This window comes from Octopus bimaculoides, chromosome 15, assembly GCF_046866305.1.
Source record: "Octopus bimaculoides isolate indiv1 chromosome 15, ASM4686630v1, whole genome shotgun sequence".
Taxonomy (NCBI): Eukaryota; Metazoa; Mollusca; class Cephalopoda; order Octopoda; family Octopodidae; genus Octopus; species Octopus bimaculoides.
Window position 1 is genome coordinate 45071940 of NC_142942.1, and position 18787 is coordinate 45090726.

Sequence of the window (18787 nt, forward strand, 5' to 3'; positions counted from 1 at the left end):
AAGCAACGACTGGTGACCGAGACCTTTGACGATGTGCCATGCTTGAGAGGGTCTGTCAAGCCAAGTGTACCTGTGCTGGTAGCATGTAAAGAACACCTTTTGAATGTTGGGCCTCACGGAGGCAAAGTGGCCAAGTTCCTTTTAAGTGTTGGACTTCACGGAGGCAATGACCAAGACCTTTGGCTTATGTTGTACTTGAGAAGAAGACCCATCAAGCTGAGCAAAATCACAGTCATGGCAGATACCAGTGTCCTGCGAATTGGCACCTGTACCGGTAGCACGTTATAGCACCCATTACACTCTCAGAGTAATTGGCATTAGGAAGAGCATCCAACCATAGAAAACCATGCCAAATAAGACTGGAGTCTGATGCAGCCTTCTAGTGTGCCAGCCTGGTCAAACTGTCCAACCCATGCCAGCATGGACAACGGATGTTAAATGATGACGATGATAAATATTCCAACTTCCTGTTTTGTTATACAATAACTCTGCAAATATTTCTAGAATTTCTATTTCAATATGTACTTTGCATCTACACTACATCGACGACAGCACTGGTGTGTTTACGTCCCCGTAACTTAGCGGTTCGGCAAAAGAGACCGATAGAATAAGTAGTAGGCTTACAAAGAATAAGTCCTGGGGTTGATTTGCTCGACTGAAGGCGGTGCTCCAGCATGGCCAGTCAAATGACTGAAACAAGTAAAAGAGTATAGATAAACTTACCCATGTCACCTTGTTCTATCAACACTACAATGGAACCAATAATTTTTTTTATGTGACTTGATAAAGTCTACCTTGAACTCGTAATCAAAGCTATAATTGAAATATATTGAATATTTGTACCCTGTACATACACACATATACACCAGCTGTTATATGAAGCAAGTTTAACCAATTGAAATATTCAATATCTGATATTTGATTTAGAATGACACAATTTCCATCCCTGATAGGAGCCACACTACCACCACCATCACTCAGAGAAAATAATCTGTTATGAAGAGAAAAGGCCAAAGTCCAGTATTGTGATTGTTTTGTCTATATTTAGTTTGGCTTATGTAAAAATATCTCTAAAGCATTGATAGTATTCAAAAAAAAGAAAAATAAGATTAAAAAAAACTTCAGTATTGTGTAAACCAGGTGACTGAAATTTCCCCCCTGACTAGGAAGACAGTCTCTCATATGTAACTATCCCAGATCATCTGGTAATCTAGTCTAGACAATTAAGGGAATGTGAAAGATTCCTGTCTTATTTGCAGTTTATTTAAATTCATTATCTCTCAGCTGGTTCTACTTTGTCCATACAGCCGTTTCCGCCCCAGTGAAACATGATACAAAAGCAACTTAGATTTATCTTCAAAACTTTATACTCATAACATTTCGATATAAATGTCTGAAGAAATGGGCATTCTGTAGAAACATCTAACAGATACCTTTATATGCTGATAAAGGATCGTCGACAATTATGGCATTTGTTATGACCATTCTTTTTATTATTATTATTATTATTATTATTATTATTATTATTATTATTATTATTATTATTATCAGTGTAGTGAGCGGGTATGATAATCGGGATGCTTTGCTGTAGTTGTTCTGGCTTTTACTGGTCGGTGATCAAATCTCACTGGGGTTAACTGTGCTTTTCATCCTTCAAAGTTTTGCTATCTAACCCACCCACCCCACCACCTAAAATTGTGAGTTTTGTGCTTAAATTAGAAACCATTGTTGTTGAGTGACAGATTGGCAAAATCCTTAGTGCCAGGTAAATTCCCTTTCAGTATTTTTTCCAGGTCTTTATATTCTGAATTCAAATGCCACCAAGATCAAACTTTACCTTTCATCCTTTGTGGGTCAATAAAGTACCTGTTAAATATTGAGGGTACTAGAATTAGATATTACTATAGAACTCTATAGAAGGGAGATGAGCATGGTTTGACCATACAAAACCCACTTTTTAGCTTGATCATTTTCTTGTCAAAATACAGTTTTTCTGAAGCCAATTAAATATCATTTGAAAGTTCTGGATATGAACTATCTTCTCATCTAATTTTGATCAAAATCCGACACTTACATAACATGCCAGGGTCCCTCAATCATCCTTCTATTTCCACCCATTCATAAATTTTCTTTTTTTTTTTTTTTTCCTTTTAATTTTTTAACAGTTGAATGGAAGCCCTTGTTCTAGTTCAATGCACTAGAGCACTATAACTCTCTGTGTTTGAAAATGATACAGCTATGAAGAGTTATATATATATATATATATGTATATGTATATGTATATATATATGTATATGTATATATATATAGTTATGTGGAGAATGGAGAAACAAACACAAGAAGCAATTCGGCTGGGCTAGTTAGCCATTGTTTTAATTATGTGGAGAATATATAATTAAAACAATGGCTAACTAGCCCAGCCGAATTGCTTCTTCTTGTGTTTGTTTCTCCATTCTCCACATAACTATAATTATAAACTGCGATTTAAACAATAAATTACCTGCCTCTGGATACCCTCTACCTAAGACGGTACCCACACATGTAATTCCCAGGAGTGCCTCCGGATTTAAACATCCCCTGGTTGCTTGGATACTTCAGACTACCCCTGAAAAATTGAAGCAACCCTATCATTTACCTATATATATATATAAATCAATGGGAGTAGATCAGATAATCGTTACGAAATATAAAAGGGGAAAATTTTATCAATTTTCACTTAAAAAGAGCATATTTTCTCCAAGATTTTTGAAGAAAAGAACCTATTTTCTTCAAGAAGAAAGAAAAATTTCCCAGATTCAATATGGTCAATGCTGATTCTGGTGAGGAGATTGCGAAAAAGCACAGTCAATAAAGGTGGTACTATCATGACTGCTCATATAAGATTAACACATATCAATACTATTTGTTAAACTGATGTATTCCCATATGGTGAGAGCTGGAATGGAACATGGATCCAGGGCTTCAAATATCAAGGTTGAGCCAGTATTTCAAAAAATAGATGAACTAATTACTAAGTACACGTATATTTCTATGAAAAATGCACTAAATTGAGCTACATAAGTCTTCAAGAGACCAAAATTAGCATGGAATCATCATATTGAGAATGCTGCTTATTCCCTCTTGTTGTTTTAATGTGTGGAGAGTAATGTCCAAATTTTACCGAGCAGATATTCTTGTATATGTAAATTTTGTTTTTCTTTGAGAAATGTTGGTCAGATTCCGCCAGTAAAAATTGTATTGTGCAATGAATGCTATTTTGTTGACTATTAAAATCTTATGTGGTATTTTTTTTTTTTTTTTTTTTTCTGACTTGGAATAATTCTTGGTAGTGTCTACATTTTCACAAATAGTGTTGATTCATTTTGGTTTTTATTTTATGAATTTGCTTTAAGTTTCAGATGTTTTTAATGCCTTTAATTTTTGTTTTTAATACTAAAGCAAAGAATTAGTTTTCATATTTTGTTTGTTTTTTAATCTCGGTATATATGCAATTCTGAGAAAGGTACCTGGTGGTTGTGGGATGTACTAGAAGCAACAGCTAAATTTCCCATAACTCACACAGCTTTTTGTTTAAATTTTTTTTTCCACGAAAATATTTTCATAAAAGGTTTCCCCTCATCATATTGGATGTGATAAGGTGTATTCTGTTAGGAATGTATTAGAGTACAAAATAGAGCTCATTCACAACGAGCAGATTGGAACTGTCAGTGTCTGCTAGATCTAAAGGAACCAGCTGGATGTGATAGCATCAAAATCAAGTGTTTACTTACGGAGACAGTGATTATATATCACCTGAGGAGATACAAGTAGGTCCTATTATACAGGTAAACCGTTAATTAATTTAAATTTAAATCCTGTATGTATGTGGATCTATGTTGTATCGAAACATATGTAGTGGTTATTAAACAGCTGTTGAAGTGTACTCCCTATTCTTTCTTTTTATATATATGTGTGCGTATATACACACACACACACACACACACACACACACACACACACACACACACACACACACACACACACACACACACACACACACACACACACACACACACACACACACACACACACACACACACACGCACAAAATAGGCTTCTTTCAGTTTCTGTCTACCAAATTCACTGGGGAGGCTGTGGTCATCTCAGAGCTAGAGATGAAGACACTTATCCATGGTGCCACACAGTGAGATTGAACTCCAAACCAAGTAGTTGCAAAGTGAATGTCTTTACTGTTCAGGTATGCCGGGTGGTGGTGGGGTACATGGACTAAAAAAGAAAATATTTTAATTTAACTACAGGAAAAAAAAAATCGTGAATTACTTCATTTCCTGACAAAATAACAAAATGTTCTATTTTTAGTTTAGAATATTTCCCAAACTGTTTTATTTTATGATATAAAAAATAAAAAAAGAACAGAAGTACCCTAAATGTCATGTTATTTTCTCTTTCTGTGAAATATTTGATAAATCTATTGTAGGATTAAAATTGATTGCTGAGAACAAAGTGTGTGTGCTGTTGCTGGCTGGTGGTCAAGGGACAAGACTTGGTGTGAAATATCCAAAAGGAATGTATAATGTTGGATTGCCATCTGGAAAGACTCTTTACCAATTACAAGCAGAACGCATTCTTAAACTACAAAAATTAGCTGGCAACAACTGCAGCATCCCATGGTCAGTACTTCAATATTAATGTTTTTATTCTTTTTGTTTGTTATTTTCATTTTTGTTTTTTAATGGTAAAATTACGTTTAACCCTTTAGTATTGGAACCAAACAGATCCTGCCTCTCACACCTATCCTACAATGTCATTCTAAAAATAAACAATTGCATCATCATCAAAATCTTGAAATTACAAGTGAATGCATGATTATTCATTCACATCGTTTTGAATTAATATATATTTGGCAGAGCAGTCTGAATGCTAAAAGGTTAACTGGCCTTATCTGGCCTAAATATTCTACGTTTTCTGTTCAAACTGGCTAGATCCAGTCTCTCACACCTACTTCACTCTGTCATTCTAAGAATAGATGACCACATCATTGAAAGCTTGGAACTGCAAGGTAATCCTTGATTAATCCAAAACAATGTGAATAAATGTTATATTTGACAGAGTAATCTATATGCATGTACAACATACTTAGATGCAGACACATATACATACACGGAAACGTGTGTGCATGTATTTATGACCTTAGCAGATTGATTCTCTACTTAGTATTCTCTGGGGATTTTGGCTTATAAAATAACCATTGGCTTCATCACCAACACCATGCATACATGTGTGTGTGTGTGTATACACATACACACACACGCACACACACACACACACACACACACAGGCATAAGGATTTGGGATTGGTATCAGTGTTAAGTGGTAATTAAAGCTGGTCCCTAGGGAATTCTAAAGACTGACATCTGATATAGAATCTTAACCCCCCCCCCCCGGAACAGTCATTCCTATACATACAAACATATGTACACATGTGTGTGTGTGTGTATATGTGCTTGTACATATGCGTGTGTATATATATATATATATATATATATATATCAGATTGGAGCCTGGTGTTGCCATCCGGTTTCACCAGTCCTCAGTCAAATCATCCAACCCATGCTAGCATGGAAAGCGGACGTTAAACAACAACAACAATGATGATGATGATATATATATATATATATAAAGGTTGAGGAGGGTATTGGATTTAACCAAGCCCAGGAGGATACAGGTAATACCGAGTAAGTGCTGTATACCGACTAGTTCTTTTTGTTTTTATATATATATATATATATATATATATATATATATATATATATATATATATATATATATATCTGTACATATATATATATATATATATATATATATATCTGTACATATATATATATATATATATATCTGTATATGTGGTAAGAAGCTTGTTTCCCACCTGTATGGTTCTGTGTTCAGTCCCACTTGGGCAAGTGTTTTCTACTATAGCCTTGGGCCAACTAAAGCCTGGTGAGTGGATTTGGTAGACGGAAACTGAAAGAAGCTCGTCATATATGTATATATGTGTGTCTGTGCTTGTCCCCCTACACACACACACACACACACACACACACACACACACACACACTGCTTGACACCACTTGGTGTGTTTATGTCCCCGTAACTTAGCAGTTCAGCAAAAGTGAACGATAGAATAAGTACCAGGCTTAAAAAAAAAAGGTACTGGGGTCGATACATTCGATTATAAATTCTTTAAGGAAGTGCCCCAACATGGCCGCAGTCTAATGACTGAAACAAGTAAAAGACAAGGAATATATATATATATATATATATACATATATACACTTTTCATTTTATTTATTTTTTTTTACCATCTTGGTTACTAAACTTAATTTTTTTTATTTTTGTTCTGTTCTTGCTTGAAGTTAGTTTTCTTAAAACAACATTTTTCACATCTGATTTTGTGCATTATTTTCTAAAATTGAATGCACCATTGAAAAATAGAGGTTGCAGGCATTGCTATTCATTGCCCCAATTTTCTTCAATGCCCCACTAAACTTTTCCTATGTTGTGTGTATGTAGGGGCGGGGGCGTTACTGCCCATTTTGGAGACCATTGCTCTAACCTCTTTTCACCGAGAACAAAGCCACCTCCCTCAATACCATTTCCCACTCAGTTGAAAGGGGTCTGGTTACTTGCTAACCTCACTGCTACTGGTTCTGCACATAAAGAACTCTGTAAAGGGGCTGGCATTATGAAGAGCATCCAGCTGTAGAAACCTTGCCAAAACATACAGAGCTTGGCACAGCCTTCCAACTCGCCAGCTCCTGTCAAACATGAACAAAGGACATTAGATGATGATGATGATGATGACAATGAAATTCCACCAAAGTACTTGTAATCTAAACCTTGAAAAACCACCCAAGTATAATATGGCCATTGGTTACCTATTCTTGACCTTTCTTCTTCCACAGGTACATCATGACCAGTGACCACACGAAAGAAAGCACAGAGCTGTTCTTTGAGAAACACAACTATTTTGGTCTGAAGAAGGAGAATGTTGTGATCTTTCAGCAGTTCTTGCTTCCATGTATGACATTTGATGGCAAAATAATCAACAATGCTAAAAACAGTTTAGCAATGGCACCAGGTAACATGCTTGCATCTCTCTCTCTCTCTCTCTCTCTCTCTCTCTAGCCCTGGCAACATATATCTTTCTGTATACATATACCCATTATACCCCTCTCTCCATCTCTCTCTTTCTGCTTACACCTCTCCCTTTCATTTAACCTCTCTCTCTGTAGATACCAGATACTATACACCTCTCTCTCTCTCTCTCTCTCTCTCTCCATCCCTCCCCCCTCTCAGGACTTCCTTTCATGATTAACCTAGGTTTTTCTGACAAGGTCCAATCAGACTAAAACATCTAAATTTATCTCCAAACTCACTTTCAATTGTCTTCTATATTCAATTTTAATTTAGATTTTCGATAAGAATTAATCATATACCTATGTATATATATATACAACAACCCTGTGTGTTTGTGTGTGTATAAACTTCATATTAATGTACTCTTCAGTCTCTGACCGAATTTGGGACTTGCTCTTGAGAAGTTCCAATTGTTAAATCTTACCTGTATTCACCTGATGAAAATTGTTTTTTTGCATGATGTAATACTTCTGTTCTTCAATGAAAAATATGCCTGAAACAGCTGTAGTGAACCACAATCCATCTATTGTTTTATATATATATATATATATATATATATATGCACACACACATGTTTTTGTTTTACTTCCTCTTCCAGATGGTAATGGTGGACTGTACAAGGCCCTCAGAGAACATGAGATATTGCAAGACATGAAATCCAGGGACATACAATATATACATGCATACTGTGTGGACAATATATTAGTGAAGATGGCTGACCCTATATTTATAGCTTATTGTGTTGACAAAAAGGCTGATTGTGGAGCCAAGGTAATCCATATTTTCTCTTTTCTATTCATTGAGTAGAATCACTCATCATTTTATTTACTGTTCAGTTCTTCCTGCTATAATTGGAAAAAAACTTTATATGTGTGAGGTACCTATCATCTCATCCAACATCAGTAAGTACCAGTGATATGTTCAGGTGCATAGATGCAAGCATGGCTGTGGTAGACATAGGCAGAGTTTTGTGATTATGAAGTTTGTTTTGCAGCTATGTAATTCCAGGTTCAGTCTTGCATATCTCTCTCTGTAGATACCAGGTAATGTACACCTCTCTCTCTTTCTCTGTAATGTACAACTGCCCCTCTACTCACTCTCTCTCTCTCTCTCTCTCGTAAGATACTCGACTAGTCACTTTGGTCTAGTGTCTTCTACTATAGCCTCTGGCTGCCAATGCCATGCAAATGGAATTGGTAACTGAGAAGTATTTTGTGAGTGTGTTTGACTGAATGTCATTTTTACATGTGATTCATTAACAATACCTGAGTGAAATGGTGCTTTTGTTTCAATGGACACACAAGTGCCATTTCACTCAGGTATTGTTAACGAATCTCCAGTAAGCAAAAATCCCATAGTTTCACTTTCAACATGTGAAGACCTGGGAAATGAAAATACCTTACTTGAGAAACACATAACGGTTGGTAACAGGAAAAGCATCCAGCCATAGAAAATCTCAACAAATTTTGTTTAACCTTTTAGTATTCAGATTATTCTGTTAAATGTACTCCTTATTTATTCGCATTGTTTAGGATTAATCATGCATTATCAAATACCTTTGAGATTTTGATGACTTTATTTTCAGAATGATATTGTAGGGTAGGTATGAGAGGCTAGATCTGACCAGTTTGAACATAAAACTGGGAGAATATTTGGACCTGATATGGCCAGTTTAAACACTAAATGGTTAACCCATGCTAGTATGGGAAAATGGATATAAAAACAAACTTATATTGGAAATAAGCCATTTTTATGAAGAGTGAAATTTGAATGTTGTGAAAAGCAACTAAAAAAGGCTGGCGTCAGGAAAGGGATGTAGCCATTAAAGGTTGTCAAAATGTTTTGTTCAACCCATACCAGCATGTAAAAGCAAAGATAAAAACGATGCTGATAGCTTGTTTATTAAGTCCACATGGAAAGACTGATTAACTAGTGAATCCTGTAGCACCAAGATACTGATGTCAAATATACTGCGGCAACACCATCCCCACCCCCACCACTATTCATAACTAAAACATTCTCTAAGATTACAAGTACTTGACCTCAGTCTCCGATGACCTTCCTTTCATAGCCACTACGCATCTGTAACATTACCAAAGTTTCTTAAAATAAAAAAAAAGTTTCTCTCAAACATTTTGTCCAAACAACTTCAAATGTTGAATGTTGGTTCTTTAAACAAACACAACCATGTGCAGATCTGGTGTAAATAAACTGCATATTCCTGCGCGGCTGTTGCAAATGATGCATTAATGTTAGTGCATGACCTTGCGACATCCTGTAAAACACACACACACATGCACTCACTCACATTTTTTCCTTCCCCCCGCTTTCTCTGATTTCTGCAAACATCACACACAAATAAATCTCTGTATACACAAACCAGTTACACCTATACATATGTACACATTAATTCATACATGTATATATCTACACACACACACACACACACACACACACACACACACACACACACACACACACACACACACACACACGATCTTCCTCTCTTATTTCCTTCTCTGAGACAACACGTGTATATATATACACACACACATACACACACACATACACACACACACACACACACACACACACACACACACACCTCATGCATACACATACCTATACACATCATCTCATGCACAGAAACCTCCCCTCACCTCTGTTATTCACAAATGCCATATACACATTTACATATGCATACACAAATCATATACACCCTCTTCCTCTTAATTTTCTTCTTTGATATACACAAACTTATCCCTAATTCATTTTCACCATCAAATGTCAAGAATGTAATGAAGATTACATAGGTCAAACAAAGCTCACTCTAAGAAATAGACAGACCATTCACCAACACCAAATATGAGACCCCAGTACTAGACAGATTCCAGTGAGTGGACACACAGACCTATGTGCAAAAAATAAGTCCCCCAAATTCCAGGTCTTCCCACTGTACCTATGTTCAGTGTTTATCCATGCTTCATCTGTGGTATTCAAAGAGAATAGAAAAGTACAAATGCAGACTTAACAAACTTTAACAAAGTACATACGCAAATAACTATTCACACACAAAACTCATTCTGCCACTTAACATGAGGAACCGACACAGCTAACAACCTAAACTTTAGCCACTTGACTACAGGCAAATGACTCTTGTCTACTCTCCCAGCAGACAAATTAAATTTGGAGTGCTTTGATTGTAACTAAACATGTTCACTCAACCATGTTGGCCTTCATTTTAGGTGCAAAGCATACTGCCATGTGACACACATAGATGTAGCGGGAAACCTACTGAAGGTTCTAAACTTAATCACATGTTCATTTTCTACAAACACTTGACAGAAAACATTCAGAGCATTGATTGTTTAGAACTACCACTAGACTTGTTCAGTCAACCATGTCAGCCTTAACTTCGGACGTTAACATCGTCATGTGATACTAACACACGACTGTAGCAGAGAACCCACAAAAATTTTTTGAACCAGTCCTGTGACTATCCTCTACCAATCAAATCCTATTCAAAACATATACTAATTTGAGTCATGAACTCCCTATAAAAAAACAACTGCAACAGAAACAACGTCTTTCTATTTCAAAATTTTGAAAATTAGTGTAACCTGTGAAACCAGTTGAATCTTTAAATATAATAAAAATATTTTAACTATTCTCAGTGCATTTTCAACTTCTATTTTTCCTATACACATATACATATTTGTTTGTTGGCACTCCGTTGCTTACGATGTCGAGGGTTCCAGTTGATCCGATCAACGGAACAGCCTGCTCATGAAATTAACGTGCAAGTGGCTGAGCACTCCACGGATACGTGTACCCTTAACGTAGTTCTCAGATATTCAGCGTGACACAGTGTGACAAGGCTGACCCTTTGGTGAAAGAGTACAGCAGGGTTCGCCACCATCCCCTGCCAGAGCCTTGTGGAGCCTTAGGTGTTTTCGCTCAATAAACACTCATAACGCCCGGTCTGGGAATCGAAACCGCGATCCTATGACCGCGAGTCCGCTGCCCTAACCACTAGGCCATTGCGCCTCCACATATATACACATATATACATACACATGCACACACAGAGGCTTCTTTCAGTTTCTGTCTACCAAATCCACTCACAAGGCTTTGGTTGTCTCAGGTTGACACTGGCCCACAGTGCCAAACTGGGATTGAACCTGTAGACCACACGGTTGGGAAGCAAGCCTCATTTAATTATTCATCCATATGCATACTTATACACACTTCTATCTCTCTCTCTCTCTCTCTCTCTCTCTCTCTTTAACATACAGAAACACCACACACAGACATATACATAATGATCACTAATCACCTCCCCCCAAACACACACACATTTGCTACTCTGTGACAGCCCCCACCCCTAAATGATAAATATAAAATAAAGAGATAAACTGTGCAAACATTTCTCCATAAAATATTGACTCTTGACCTCCAAATAAGCGGAGGGACATAGAAAGAAGGCGTAGAGATAAAGGAGAAAAAATTTCTTCTTTTGTGTTAAATGTTTGCTTGAAACAATCTGTTTATCTTATTTTAAAGGTCGTGAAGAAGGCTTTTCCTACCGAACCAGTGGGTGTTGTCTGTAAAGTTGATGGAAGATTCCAAGTTGTGGAATATAGTGAAATAACGACATCAACAGCAGAGAAACAGGACAATAACGGACAACTGCTCTTCAATGCTGGAAATATTTGTAATCATTTCTTTACTTTAAGTTTTCTGGATGCTGTTTGTAAGTAAGTTAACTTCTAACTCCTTGATATATAATGAATGTCATACTTGAATATAACTTCTTTGGAAAGAGTTGTAACCAATTTTATTTTAACCAATGGGATTAACAGAGAATCTTGCCTCTCACATTATATAAACATTTCTTATGGCACCAACAGACAAAATGGAAAAGGCGTTGCACCGGAGAAGGACGAGGGAAATGCACTGGAACAGCCACTCTGACTCACAGGACTCGCACTTGCAGACAGCAATCCCTGTCCCGTTAGCGGTGAGCAGGGATGATTATGCTTTCACATACTTACCAACAACCCTTGAGCCTCTCCTATATTTAACTCCATCGTTTTCCTCAATCAGCTCTACTCTGCCTGCCTGTCCACACAGTCCAAACCACTGTGTCACCCCCACTTATTCCCACCATCCCCAATGTCCTTCGAGGGCGTGTCTCAACACATCTTTGCCACTATCTCTCATACCATTGCTCCCTTTATCTTACTGACTCACCCACTCATATTATCTTGCACTCTAATCCACCCTCCTTTCTTCTTCAACTGGGGTATTCATGTATGTACTTTACATCGAGATTCCTATCCTGGTCCCTCTGTACCTCTGATCTCTCTTCAACTGGCACAAATTCCTAACACCCCTCCCCTGCTACTACTCCCTCCTCTCAGCTGAGTGGGGTTTCGTCTCGCAGGTGACTTGGTGACCCTGTCAGTGTTCGTACCATGTAAAAAGCACCAGCTACATTTTGCAAAGTGGCAGGCGTTAGGAAAGCATCCAGCCATAGTCTCTATGTCAAAGCAAACAATGGAGCCTGGTGTGGGCCTTCCACCACCGCCCCTTGCCCCACCCTTACCAGCTCCTGTGGAACTGTCCAACCCAGCATGGAAGAAGAATGTTAGATGATGATATATATAGATATATATATCTATATATAGATATATATACACACACACACACACACACACACACACACACACACACACACACACACACACACTTATAGGAAGTGTAGATTAGTGGAGCTCGATTTTTTTTTTTCTTTTTTTTTTTTTCCCCTTTTTTTTATAGAGAAGCTGTCAGATATTCACATATATCTCTCTCTCTCTCCCCCCATCTCTTCTCTCCCTTCTCTCTCTTCTCTCACTCTCTCTCACACTCTCAGCCTTAGACTTTGCTCTGCTGTCTGAACCCTACTCTTCTTCTAGACCCTGGTGAGACCTAACATTTGTTTCAAGCTCAAAAGTTAATCTTCATGAGGTGGCAGTGATGGGATTATGTCCAGTGTTTTTGTGTTTCTGTTGTTGAAGGAAACTGGATTTGTATGATAGACAGGGGAAGATAAGTCTCCCTTCATAGTCCTTGAAGCTGAGGTGTCAGGTATCAAGTTTGCTGATAATGTTTGGGTTTGGGCAGAAGTCAAGGGCAGTATCACCAGGAGTGGGTAATGTTGGAGGTGGCAGTAAGTAGATTGTTGATGTATAGGAATATATACAGGTGTGTATATATTTTGTTTGTGTATATGATGGATTTAATGTAGTTAGCCTACAGTTTATATTACCTATGGAGGCGCAATGGCCCAGTGGTTAGGGCAGCGGACTCGCGGTCATAGGATCGCGGTTTTGATTCCCAGCCCAGGTGTTGTGAGTGTTTATTGAGCGAAAACGCCTAAAGCTCCACGAGGCTCCGGCAGGGGATGGGGGGTGAATCCTGCTGTACTCTTCCACTACAACCTTCTCTCACTCTTTCTTCCTATTTCTGTTGTGCCTGTAATTCAAAGGGTCAGCCTTGTCACACTACGTTAAGGGTACACGTGTCTGTGGAGTGCTCAGCCACTTGCACGTTAATTTCACGTGCAGGCTGTTCCGTTGATCGGATCAACTGGAACCCTCAACATCATAAGCGATGAAGTGCCAACAACATATTACCTATAATGTAAAAGTTTAAACAGATGTAAATACATCTTATTCTCTCCACACACAAAAATGTTTCATGTATTGCTGGCAATTTGTCAAGAAGACGCAATCTTTCATCTCTTCTCTTTACCAAGGGAACTTAATAATAATCACTATTTAAATCAGATACAAACCAAAAGTTAACGAAAGTGATTAGACTAATTTGCATTTTTTTATCCTTTTTGTCTCTGAGTGACTAAGTGCTTAGTAAATATTACTGACTGTTTTGTAATTTATAGTGAAAATGAATCTGAACTGAAACATCATATAGCCAAAAAGAAGATTGGTTTTATTGATGAGAATGGAGAATTTGTACAACCATCAGAACCAAATGGAATCAAAATGGAAAAATTCGTTTTTGATGTCTTTAAGTTTTCCAAGTGAGTTTTTTTTTCCCCCCTTAAATGTTATTTAAAAAATTTTCTGTCCTTTTCAGCAGCTTCATGGACACGTTTTAACACAAATCGAAAGAGTTTCTTGACTCACTGTAGGAATGTCTTCAGGCAATGATGGGGTCTCTTGAGTCAATGGGTGGGGTAGGGGACCTCTTGACGGGGTCAGTCAGAGAGCATCTTAACTCAGTGACATTGATCAACATGGTTCCTCAGCCATTAGAATAATAGCTTAATCTCGCTGGAATGACATGTTACTATCTTCAATAAAGAATGGCATAGGATCATGCAGTCTTAGATGTGCAATGACTGAAAATTTGACTGGATAACCATGGATAGAATGTCTTTGGTCACAGATTTCCTTCCTGCTTTGTGGTACATATGCAATGCAGTTGTAACCGGTCCAAGTCCAAACCGGTCAAAACCGGTCCAGTCAGTGTGTGTGTGTGTGTGTGTGTGTGTTCAAACCGGTCCAAACCGGTCCAAGTCCAAACCGGTCAAAACCGGTCCAAGTCCAAACCGGTCCGAACTGGTCAAAACCGGTCCAAGTCCGAACTGGACATTAGCAGAAGATGGAGGGTGGGGGTTGGAAGGGATGGGAGAGGAAGCAAGATAGAGAAAGATAGTGGGAGAAGGCAAAATAGTGAGAAAAAGACAATGCAAGAGAAAACAAATGATAATGGCTGTCCTCCAGAAATGAAAATCCCTTAGTTTTAAGTCTTTGCCATTTATTAGGGGAGACTTCATGATGCCAAGCTTTTTGCTCTTTTCTTTCAAGGAAGGCCCTTCTAACCTTGCTCTGTGGTTTTTGAAACTGCTAAACTGCTTTGACATATTGTTTATGTGGATATTGATAAAGTCACCACATCAATATGAAAAAAGCTATAGGCAAATAATAAGCACACACATGCACACAAGCAAATATGAACACACACACACACACACAAACACTCGGACTGGACTGGGCCGGTTTGGGCCGGACTGGACTGGACCGGTTTGGGCTTGGACCGGTTTGGACTGGACCGGTTTGGGCTTGGACCGGTTTGGACTGGACCGGTTTGGGCTTGGACCGTTTTGGACTTGGACCGGTCCAAGTCCGAACTGGTCCAAACCGGTCCGAACTGGTCCAAACCGGTCCGAACTGGTCAAAACCGGTCCGAACTGGTCAAAACCGGTCCGAACTAGTCCAAACCGGTCCAAGTCCGAACTGGTCCAAACCGGTCCAAGTCCAAACCGGTCAAAACCGGTCCAAGTCCAAACCGGTCAAAGTCCGAACTGGTCCAAACCGGTCAAAGTCCGAACTGGTCCAAACCGGTCAAAGTCCGAACTGGTCCAAACCGGTCAAAGTCCGAACTGGTCCAAACCGGTCAAAGTCCGAACTGGTCCAAACCGGTCAAAGTCCGAACTGGACATTAGCAGAAGATGGAGGGTGGGGGTTGGAAGGGATGGGAGAGGAAGCAAGATAGAGAAAGATAGTGGGAGAAGGCAAAATAGTGAGAAAAAGACTGCAAGAGAAAACAAATGATAATGGCTGTCCTCCAGAAATGAAAATCCCTTAGTTTTAAGTCTTTGCCATTTATTAGGGGAGACTTCATGATGCCAAGCTTTTTGCTCTTTTCTTTCAAGGAAGGCCCTTCTAACCTTGCTCTGTGGTTTTTGAAACTGCTAAACTGCTTTGACATATTGTTTATGCGGATATTGATAAAGTCACCACATCAATATGAAAAAAGCTATAGGCAAATAATAAGCACACACATGCACACAAGCAAATATGAACACACACACACAAACAAACACTCGGACTGGACTGGGCCGGACTGGACTGGACCGGTTTGGGCTTGGACCGGTTTGGACTGGACCGGTTTGGGCTTGGACCGGTTTGGACTGGACCGGTTTGGACTTGGACCGTTTTGGACTTGGACCGGTCCAAGTCCGAACTGGTCCAAACCGGTCCGAACTGGTCAAAACCGGTCCGAACTGGTCAAAACCGGTCCGAACTGGTCCGAACCGGTCCGAACTGGTCCGAACCGGTCCGAACCGGTCCGAACCGGTCCGAACTGGTCCGAACCGGTCCGAACCGGTCCGAACTGGTCCGAACCGGTCCGAACTGGTCCGAACCGGTCCGAACTGGTCCGAACCGGTCCGAACCGGTTTTGACCGGTTCGAACCCGACCGGTCTTGACCAGTCCGGACCCGACCGGTCTTGACCAGTCCGGACCCGACCGGTCTTGACCAGTCCGGACCCGTCCGGAGACCGACCGGTCTTGGCCAGTCCGGAGACCTGACCGGTCTTGACCAGTCCGGACCCGACCAGTCTTGACCAGTCCGGACCCGTCCGGAGACCGACCGGTCTTGGCCAGTCCGGACCGGTTTTGACCGGCTTGAACCGGTTCGAACCGGTTTTGACGGGTCCGGACTGGTCAAGACCGGTCGGGTCCGGACTGGTCAAGACCGGTCAGGTCTCCGGTCGGGTTCGAACCGGTCAAAACCGGTTCAAACCGGTCAAAACCGGTTCGAACCGGTCAAAACCGGTCCGGACAAGACCGGTCGGGTCCGGACTGGTCAAGACCGGTCGGTCTCCGGACTGGTCAAGACCGGTCGCGGTTCGAACCGGTTTTGACCGGTTCGAACCGGTTTTGACCGTTTCGGACCGGTCTTGACCAGTCCGGACCCGACCGGTCTTGACCAGTCCGGAGACCGACCGGTCTTGACCAGTCCGGACTCGACCGGTCTTGTCCGGACCGGTTTTGACCGGTTCGAACCGGTTTTGACCGGTTCAAACCGGTTTTCACCGGTTCTAACCGGTTTAAACCGGTTTGAACCGGTTCGAACCGGTTCTGACCAGTTCGAACCGGTTCTGACCGGTTTGGACCGGTTTGAACCGGTTCTGACCGGTTTTGACCGGTTCGAACCGGTTTGAACCGGTTCTGGCCGGTTTTGACCGGTTCGAACCGGTTTGAACCGGTTCTGACCGGTTCGGACCGGTCTTGACCAGTCCGGAGACCTGACCGGTCTTGACCAGTCCGGAGACTTGACCAGTCCGGAGACCTGACCAGTCCGGACCCGACCGGTCTTGACCAGTCCGGACCCGACCGGTCTTGACCAGTCCGGAGACCGACCGGTCTTGACCAGTCCGGAGACCGACCGGTCTTGACCAGTCCGGAGACCGACCGGTCTTGACCAGTCCGGACCCGACCGGTCTTGTCCGGACCGGTTCGGACCGGTTTGAACCGGTTCTGACCGGTTTAAACCGGTTCGAACCGGTCTTGACCAGTCCGGAGACCGACCGGTCTTGACCAGTCCGGACCGACCGGTCTTGTCCGGACCGGTTTGAACCGGTTTGAACCGGTTCTAACCGGTTTGAACCGGTTCTGACCGGTTCTGACCGGTTTGAACCGGTTCTGACCGGTTTGAACCGGTTCTGACCGGTTTGAACCGGTTCTGACCGGTTTGAACCGGTTCTGACCGGTTCTGACCAGTTTGAACCAGTTCGAACCGGTTTGGACCGGTTCGAACCGGTCAAAACCGGTTTGAACCGGTTCGAACCGGTCAAAACCGGTTTGAACCGGTTCTGACCGGTTTGAACCGGTTCTGACCGGTTTGAACCGGTTCTGACCGGTTTTGACCGGTTCGGACCGGTCTTGACCAGTCCGGAGACCTGACCGGTCTTGACCAGTCCGGAGACCTGACCAGTCCGGATCCGACCGGTCTTGACCAGTCCGGACCCGACCGGTCTTGACCAGTCCGGACCCGACCGGTCTTGACCAGTCCGGAGACCGACCGGTCTTGACCAGTCCGGACCAGACCGGTCTTGTCCGGACCGGTTTTGACCGGTTCGAACCTGTTTTGACCGGTTTGAACCGGTTCTGACCGGTTTGAACCGGTTCTGACCGGTTTGAACCGGTTCTGACCGGTTTTGACCGGTTTGAACCGGTTCGAACTGGTTTTGACCGGTTCTGACCAGTTCGAACCGGTTCTGGCCGGTTTGAACCGGTTTGGACCGGTTTGAACCGGTTTGGACCGGTTCGAACCGGTCAAAACCGGTTTGAGCCGGTTTGAACCGGTTTTGACCGGTTCTGACCGGTTTGAACCGGTTCTGACCGGTTTGAACCGGTTCTGACCGGTTCGAGCCGGTTTTGACCGGTTCGGACCGGTCTTGACCAGTCCGGAGACCTGACCGGTCTTGACCAGTCCGGACACGACCGGTCTTGACCAGTCCGGACCCGACCGGTCTTGACCAGTCCGGACCCGACCGGTCTTGTTCGGACCGGTTCTGACCGGTTTAAACCGGTTCGAACCGGTCTTGACCAGTCCGGAGACCTGACCAGTCCGGACCCGACCGGTCTTGACCAGTCCGGAGACCGACCGGTCTTGACCAGTCCGGAGACCTGACCGGTCTTGACCAGTCCGGAGACCTGACCAGTCCGGACCCGACCGGTCTTGACCAGTCCGGAGACCGACCGGTCTTGACCAGTCCGGAGACCTGACCGG

At 41.5% G+C, this 18787-nt stretch overlaps 1 protein-coding gene across 1 annotated transcript in view; it reads left to right on the plus strand.

Annotated features, from left to right (window-relative positions):
- The window catches only part of LOC106878995 (UDP-N-acetylhexosamine pyrophosphorylase), a 42085-nt gene that overhangs the window by 11469 nt on the left and 11829 nt on the right, over window positions 1-18787 (plus strand). Inside the window, exons 3-7 of the mRNA XM_089363789.1 lie at window positions 4478-4670; window positions 6963-7138; window positions 7796-7968; window positions 11761-11954; window positions 14144-14284. Of these exons, the coding sequence (XP_089219915.1) occupies window positions 4478-4670; window positions 6963-7138; window positions 7796-7968; window positions 11761-11954; window positions 14144-14284 (877 nt within the window). The remainder of the gene's footprint in view (window positions 1-4477; window positions 4671-6962; window positions 7139-7795; window positions 7969-11760; window positions 11955-14143; window positions 14285-18787) is intronic.